Raw genomic sequence first — 8972 nt, 5'->3', positions numbered from 1 at the left:
TTGCTTAAAATTAAGTTTAGCAAAAATTATTTAAGCAAGTGCTAAATATAGAAGTTATTTTAGTAGTACTGGCCCGAACTTTCACTGGAACCTCTGATCAGATGCCACGGCAAACTACATGACGTAATTCACAGTGCATCATGGGATAGGGGCTTGGCCTCTAACTACTGGAAGACCTCAAGCTTTGCATACGGCAGCACCGGAGCCGATGGATCGGCTCCAAACCCATCAAGTCAAGAATGAACGGCGAGACTGAACAACTTTACATCATTTTTTTCACAACTTTATATTTTAAATCAACATTAATATTATTACATGTACTTCAAATGCAAATGTTTTAAAAGTTATATATCCTGACTTTTTTTTTTGATGCAATCTGACATTTTCTCAGTAACTATTGGGCTGTATGAGCAGTATATTTTTTCTTCTTTATGTCAAAATATCGGTGGCGTTTTCTTGCTTTGCCATTTCAGTGGGATTGAATGTCCCATACCAGTCAAGACAGTCCAGTTGAACAGAACACTCTCAAGCTTTAAATAACTTTCGTGAAATGGAAAAAACACATAAGCAAATGGCTACTACAGCAGTGATAAAATACGATGATCAATACTGTTTTCTGAAATGCTTACTTTATCACCCTCCTCACTTCATGCCTACTGTCTGTTCTAAAACAGAATAGGCACTACCACAGCAAAGACTACTCTAGTTTTTCAGGATTTAACAAATAAAATAAGCAGATTACTTACTTTTTCGATCACCTTGTGCAAACTGAATTTCAATTTGTCGACCACAGATCCATCTTCTGTCCAAATTGTGAAGGGCATCTTCCGCATCACGAACATCTTCAAATGTACTATACTGTTAAGGCTTTTACAGAGCTTTAGAGTAATAACTAAAACATTTTTCTACCGCAAGCACAGCTAAATTTATACAGTGCCTTAACAGCTTTGCAAAATTATGCTACAGTTGCCCTGCAACAAAAACTGCTCCATCTGCATTACAATATGCTGTTCTTACGGAAGCCACATTTTAAACAGATTTAATGAAAATTAACTGAAAGTTGTGCTCATTTATGGCAGTTTAGCTTACAGGGTTTAGGCTATGTGCTGTTAAAAAGCTTACTCCTGAAATCCTTGGTTTAAGTTCAACCAACTGTGAAACATGCCACTTAACCAGGCAGTGCTCCTAGATCACTTCTGAAGAGATACTTTCACATCCTGTGGATTTACCTGGTTAACAAAATCAATACATTCTTCCCATAATGACAGTCCTCCAAGAAGTTCCATTTACATGACCATAAGGACAGATGCTAAGCATTAAAACAGCTCTGCCAAAAAACCTTTCCCAGGATACAAGTAAAATACCCCTTCTATAATGTATGCAACACTCATTCTCCAGCTAGCATGAGAGGAGAGACAGGAGGAAGACAAGATGGGAGCAGAATAGAGGGTACGTCTCCACAGACGGACCTTTTTCACACTGGCACAGCATTATGGTGAGTATACAACTCCCGTACTCAATAGGATGCCCACATTTGGTAAGCAAAAGCAGAGTTCATAGCTAACAAACCACCTGTGTCTGCATTCTCAAGATCATACCAAAGATAACTACAGCCACAAAAGACCAAGACACAGCCCACCAAACAGTCACATTTAAATACCAACACACTTTTTCAAATGCTCATTTGTTAATGCTGGTCTGTTTTATACTGTAAAAAGTGCCTCCTTTGGATGAATGCAAATTTGCAAATGTTAATGTACATTTAATATGTTTAAAAATGTTTGCAATATTAGAGCTTTTCGCTCCAGGCCTTCACAGAATTGTTTTTGACTAAACCTAGTCTCACAAATCTATAGGTTCACAGTCAAGTACTATGCTATCTGCTCTAGCATTTTAAGCCTCGCCAATTTCCCTTTGAAAGGTGAGAAATAAACACTACCTTCCGTTTGTGAGGTAAAACACCTTAACCATTATACCAGCTCCCTGAAATGGTAAATGCAAAATTAAAATGACACAATGTGGCACTATATTCAGCATAGTAAAAGGAAATGCAACTTGTGAAAATTGGAAAGGGCGAGGGAAGTACCCTTCTTGCCCAATTTAGACTTGGCAAATTATCCCTCCCAAAGGAAACAGTTTTTGTTGCTTTAGTCTCCATCATAAAGCTAATTTTTCCTAAATTATCTAGTTCATCATCTTCTTTCGGCTGTTCCCATTAGGGGTCGCCACAGCAGATCATCTGTTTCCATTTTTTCATGTCCTCTGCATCTTGTTCCGTCACACCAACCACCTGCATGTCCTCTCTCACCACATCCATAAACCTCATCTTAGGCCTTCCTCTTTTCCTGTTACCTGGTAGTTTCATCCTTAGCACCTTTTTCCCAATATATCCTGCATCCCTCCTCAGCACATGTCCAAACCAACGTAATCTTGCCTCTCTGGCTTTGTCTCCAAACCTTCCACCCTGAGCTGACCCTCTAATATACTTATTCCTAATCCTGTCCACCCTCGTCACACCCAGTGCAAATCTACATCTTTAATTCTGCCACATCCAGCTCCAACTCCTGCCTTTTTGTCAATGCCACTGTCTCCAAACCATATAACATGTTACATCCATATAAAATCAAGAGTTCTATGCAGAAATTCATATCGAGGACATATTCCCACGGCTTTGTATATTCCTCAAAAAGGGTCTGAACGGTTTACACACCGATTTAGATTAGATTCGGCTGTAACTTTTGTTATGAAAGATGGACTAGTTCTGAGCATCAATTTTCCTTGTGAGAAACTACCAAACTGGTAGCCCAACATAATGCAACAGAGATACTTAAAAGTGCAGCTAACAGTGGGTAAGACAGCAATTCAGATCGTAGCCCGTTATAGGTTCCCCAACCATGTCCCAAGACACTCTCTCCATGTTCCGAAGCACCCTGGAAAATATTAGGGTCCAACCTAACACCCTCATACTGGGAGACTTCAACTGCCTCTCCATAACTGGGAAAAACTACTCTTGTACCAATACACTTGCCTATCGTTTCCTGGAATTCATTAATTCCAATGCCCTGGACCAGCTCGTTCTTACCCCCACTAGAGGTAGCATCATTGACCTGGTCATTACTAATAGGGGTGACCGTTGCTCTACACAGTCAGCACCTCCCTGGTTAGATCCGACCACAAACTAATTACCCTGGAACCCCCCCCCCCCCCCGGCAAAGGTAACCACCATGAAAAACTTCTCCAAAGCTAACTTTGGGCTCCTAAGAACAAGGGTGGCTAACTTAATGGCACCCATGCAAATGGAGAATAGTTGCATGACAGCCGAATCATACACCCTTGCACTATACGAACATGTGCACTCACCATACCCAATAGAACCAAGGCACTCCCCTCCAAAAAGAAGCCAATCTGGTGGTCCCCTGGCACAAACTCTACAACAGGCGGAGGAAACTAATGTGGAATAAGGTGAAGTCCAAAGACTGGAAAAACTCCCTTATCAGCCTCAACAAAAAGTTGAGATCCCTCATCAAATCCTCTAAAGCTAGATATGAAGAGAATTGCAGCAGACAGTAAAGACATCCACAAGGCCATCTACAGTTATGTTAAGAACTTCCACGGCAATATCCAGATTTGCTCTGAGCTACTGCACAATGGTACCTCCTATACGGAGCCAACAGATAATGCAAATATACTGGCTGACATATTCAGTACCAACTATAACCCTCCCCCTCCCCAAAGGACCAATCACAATACCAGTAGATTGCCAGGCACCCAGTACTACTGCTGCACAGGTTAAAACAGCACTGTCCAAGGCCAAGAATACAGCTTTTATGGGACCTGACAATATCCCTGGCTGTGTTCTACATTAACTAGAGTGAACTGGCACCTCACCTATGTGCCCTGTTCAATCACAGCCTCACCTCAGGCTTTGTCCCTACCGAATGGCGCACTGCTATAGTCATCCCTCTCCACAAAGGAGGAGCGACTACAGACCCTGGGAACTATCGCCCATTAGCCTGACAAGTCTGATATGCAAAGCTACGGAACGCATCATCATGGACCTAATAAAAAAAGGATATAGGGAATCACCACCAAACTCTGGATCCCACACAGTTTGGTTTTGTGAAGGTTAGAGCATGCCTGTTTAACTTGGTCGATTTCTTTGTCAGTCACCAGAGCTCTGGATGAAGGCAAGATGGTTCATACATCTGGCCAAGGCCTTTGATACCATCCTCCACTCAGGATATGTAAAAGTAGCTGACTCGAAATCAGACTGCCAACCAGTTACGAGTGGAGTCCCACAGGGATCAGTCCTGGGTCCTCACCTGTTTGGTATCTACTTCTCAGAAGTCCAGTCCAACACGATGGGACTCTGGCTGACAAATTTCACAGATGATTGCAAGTTGGGAGCCATTATTAACACCCCAAGTGATGTTGACATCCTACACAAAGGCCTCACTGAGACCAACGACTGGTGCCAAATCCACAGCCTTAAGCTCAATGCCAAAAAATGTGTAGTCATCCCCTTTGGGAAAAATCCAGTTCCCATGAACTACCACATCGATGGCAGTCCACTGAACACAGAAAGCATTGCAAGAGATCTGGGAACAAGATGACAGCAAACTCTCTTTTGACCACCACACTGCCACTGTGGTCAGAAAGTCCCTCTATACGGCACATCTCATTACTAAGGGTTTTGCATCCAGGAAGAAAGAGGTCATGGTCTCCTCCCTCCACTCTTCCCTCATTAGGCCAATCGAGTACAATGCTCCATTTGGCATGTACCTCACTAGACACACCTGCAACAACTGGAGACGCCGCAAAACTACCTCACAAAGAGGATCCTAGGTCTTAAACACTTGTCCTATATGGACAGACTCAAAAACCCCCCAACTATTCTCTGTCTCATACTTAGAGGTGATCTCTGCTTGACTTAAAGCCATGTCTGACTCGGCTCTGTTAGAAATGCTACATCTACAGAAATCCTAATCCCTCTGCACCACACGCTCCACAGACCTCAACCTTATTACCACAAGCAAGAGAATGTGCTGGAGGGACAGGTTCATAACCCAGAGACTGCCCATGCTGTGGAACATACTTCCCATACATGTCAGAGCACCTCACTGGCCCTATTCAAGAGAAATCTTGAGCGGATGGGAAATGCACTGAAAACTAAGGTCGGGTGGCACAATGCCAGGGTAATCCTATGGGCTAAGCTTATAAAGGCTCCAGGGCCATTAGTCTCGTACACACCTATGAACCTATGAGGTCTAACAGTATGCCTACACTTAATACTCACTTGGAAAAAGTACCAGCTTCCAAGTAATACACTTGCATCTTCAAAACCAGACGACGATGCAGGCATGAAATGACTAATCACAACTTTTGAGCATAATACATAACTAGATACGTGAGTCTATGTATGTGTGTGTGTGTATATAAACACACAAGCACATATGCACACAAATCAGTGTGTGTACACATCTGCATACGGAGACTATGCACACACTCGCATTGGTAACCAGATCTGTAATAAGACACAGATGGGAAGTTATTCCAAAAAAGTTTTTTCCAGGCCTTAAGAGAAGCTAGTTTCTTTGGCACTAGGAAAATCCTTGAATAAAAGCTATTCCCGACCTGGGGAGGAAGAACTGGTTTATTTTACCCCTTGGGCCAGCATGTCACAGAGGAATATCTTCAAAAATGATCAAAAGTTCTGGCTGTGAATGGGTCTAAATTACTGCAAAATGTCCTATCACCAAAAAATTAGGACTGTAGGCTGTTAAGCAGCATCATAAAAGACCAGCGTTAGATTCCCTCAGCCGCCATTAGCCTAACCGTACTGCTTAACTGGATGGTGCTTACAGCTAAATGTCCATGTGGATCAGTGCTCTACACTAGTAGGAAAATTAAAAGAAAGTAGGTCCATTTGTTCTAATATGCCTTTTGGGAATCAGTTAGCCTAACCGTACTGCTTAACTGGATGGTGCTTACAGCTAAATGTCCATGTGGATCAGTGCTCTACACTAGTTGGGAAAATTAAAAGAAAGTAGGTCCATTTTCTCTAATAGGCCTTTTGGGAATCAGTACAGTCATGATGTTGGAGTGCATAAAGTTTTAGATAAATTCGACATGAAGGGCAAGACAGAAGTACCTTTGGAGCCTCAGAGATTTGTGAAGGAAGGTTGAAGAGGAGAGCCAAGTCCTTGTGGCAGTGACTCAGAATGCTAGAAAGGACATTTCCATCATACAAACATGGAAGAGCTCAGGTGCACAGGTTCCCTTGGACAATCTGCCCAATGAAGCATCTATCTCAGGGCAAACATGTCCATCACTACAAATGGAGGGACTACCTACCAAGGCATTCACCTGATCCAGACACTAGGATAGGTGACAGTGGCATATCTAGCAAATGTTAGGAGGTTAGAAGAGTTAGAGGTCTGTAACTATTGGACTCGAGCCCACTAAAATATCACGTCTGACTAAGACTTGCTCTCTATGCAAGGACAACTTACACAGATCAAGTATTTCAGAATCTGTCCCAGCCTTGCATCAAGTCTGAAGTGCAGGTACAATATGGAAAACAGAGAACTGCAACCCTACTAATGAAATCTGAATGCAAAAAAGGCAGAGGACCATTTCCCAGTAGGGTTTACAATGCAAGAATATGCATGTGTGCAGGTGTAGGGGTTGGACTGCAACACAATCTCACATAAAAAATGTATCATGCTAAGCTACATACGTAAACTGCACTATGGCCCCTCAGTCACTCTTGCAGTCATTACAGATAAGAATTTTCCCAAATGAAAATAAGAAGTTATGTACCTACCACAACGTTCCATGTTAATTGTCTTCTCGCCTTCTTTCTTGCTGGACGGGTTCGGAGCCGATCCTCGGCTCCGACTCTGCCAATACTAAAGCTCGAGAGCTAATTCCACCGGCTCGAGGCTCCCCTACATCCCACAATGCTAGGCGGTAACTACTCAGATCTTGTTTGATAGCTAGACCAAGCAATTCTAGTCTCTCTAGTATGGAGAAGGGTAACCCACCTCTATATAAACCTGAATGTAAGGTATCCTAGATCTAACAAAAGGGGAAATAGAGGTGGTAGAACGTGTGGGAATGACAACTTCCAGAGGAAGATCACAAATGAATTCCTATTGGTCTGTCCAGGCTAGGGGGAAGGAGGGTGGGACGCAAGAAAGAAGGCGAGAAGAAGACAACTAACATGGAACGTTATGGTAGGTACATAACTTCTTAATGTTAAGTTGTCTATCTCGCCTTCATTCTTGCTGGATGGGACCGCGTCCCTAGCACCTTATCCCGGGTGGCCTATCGGAACAGACTCTTGAGAACAGTGGAACCAAAGTTTGCACGGTTTCTGGAGACCATGTCCAATTTGTAATGTGAAATGAAAGTATGAGGAGAAGCCCAAGTGGCTGCTGCACAAATGGAATCTATTGGCAGCCTGTCCTGAAAGGCTACGGATGTAGCTAATGCCCTAGTTGAATGAGCTCTAGGTCTTGAAGGCAGTTTTTGATGTCTGATTTCGTAGATGAAGGTAATTATAGAGGCAAGCCATCTCGAAAGGGACACTTTAGTAACTGGAAGGCCCAATTTACCTTCCGCATAAGACAGGAAAAGCTGATCAGATTTCCTGAACTGTTTAGTCCTGTCTAAATAATATCTAAGTTGGCAGTGAACATCCAGAAAACGTAACTTTTGTTCAGACCTGTTGGAATAGTTAGGGAAAAAGACGGGGAAATCAATAGTTTGATTTAGGTTTGTTTGAGAGGAAACCTTTGGTAAAAAGGATGGGTTAGTACGGAGGGACACCCTGTCTTTGAAAAACACCAAGTAAGGAGGTCGACTGCACAGAGCATGGAGTTCAGATACCCTTCTCGCTGAAGTTATGGCTACTAGAAAAAGTGTCTTCCATGAAAGCAACTTCAAAGAACATGAAGCCGCTGGTTCAAAAGGGGGAAGGATTAAGGATGTCAGAACCAAGTTCAAGTCCCATTGAGGCGGAGGATCTTTGATTGGAGGTTTGAGAAGAAAAACGCCCCTTAAAAAGGCTTTGCAGAGCTTGTGAGCCATGATGCTAGACTCCGAGACACCTACATGACAATTAGATATAGCAGCCAACTGAACTCTAATGGTAGATGAAGAAAATCCTAAGTGAAAGAGTTCTGCAAGGAAGTCTAAAATAGACTGTATAGGTGCAGTGAAGGGATCTATATTTTTTGATGTTGCCCAAAAGGAGAAGCATTTCCATTTGCTATTATAAATCTTCCGGGTAGAAGATTTATGAGAGGCTATCGATATCTTGGACCGAGCGAGATATTGAGGGAAGCCTGGCTAAGGTCGGAATCGGAGAAACCACGCTGTGAGGTTGAGAGAATGAAGAGACTGGTGCAGCTGGCCCGACTGGTGGGTCAACAGATCTGGCACTGGGTCCAGATGCCAAGTCTGCTCCAAAAGGTAATGATGAAGAACGGAAACCATATCCGTCGAGGCCAGTAAGGGGCAATGAGGATCACTGCCATTCTCAAGGCGATGGCTCTCTGGATTAGTTGAGTTAACAGTGGAAAAAGGGAAAAAGCATACAGAAGTCCCCGGGGCCACTCGTGGACTAGAGAGTCTCTGGTGGGATGGCCTGGTAATGGGAAAAGAGTGAAGAAGTCGTGACACTTGCTGTTTTGGAGAGTAGCAAAGAGATCGCAGCAAGGCTGGCCCCATCATTGGAACACTTCTTCCAGTACTGATTTCTTCAGAGACCACTTGTGGGGCATGAGAATTGCCCTGCTCAACTTGTCTGCAATCACGTTGGACTTCCCGGGAATGTGCGTTGCTACCAGAAAACGGTGAGAAGAGATCGCCCATTGCCAAAGTCTGAGTGCCTCTCGACATAAGGGGTATGATCTGGTTCCGCCTTGTTTGTTGATGTACCACACTACGGACATGTTGTCCGTCTT

The 8972-nt window shown here is 43.3% G+C and overlaps 1 protein-coding gene across 3 annotated transcripts in view; it reads right to left on the bottom strand.

Annotated features, from left to right (window-relative positions):
• The window catches only part of SRSF10 (serine and arginine rich splicing factor 10), a 456955-nt gene that overhangs the window by 289291 nt on the left and 158692 nt on the right, over positions 1–8972 (bottom strand). For all 3 annotated transcript variants that reach the window (XM_044083347.1, XM_044083340.1, XM_044083356.1), the window contains exon 3: positions 747–850. In XM_044083347.1, the coding sequence (XP_043939282.1) occupies positions 747–850 (104 nt within the window). The remainder of the gene's footprint in view (positions 1–746; positions 851–8972) is intronic.

Source organism: Protopterus annectens, chromosome 1.part1 (genome assembly GCF_019279795.1).
Source record: "Protopterus annectens isolate FY-2018-M chromosome 1.part1, PAN1.0, whole genome shotgun sequence".
Taxonomy (NCBI): domain Eukaryota; kingdom Metazoa; phylum Chordata; order Ceratodontiformes; family Protopteridae; genus Protopterus; species Protopterus annectens.
The sequence above is the reverse complement of the archived record's forward strand: the minus strand, read 5'-3'. Positions and strand labels throughout refer to the sequence as shown.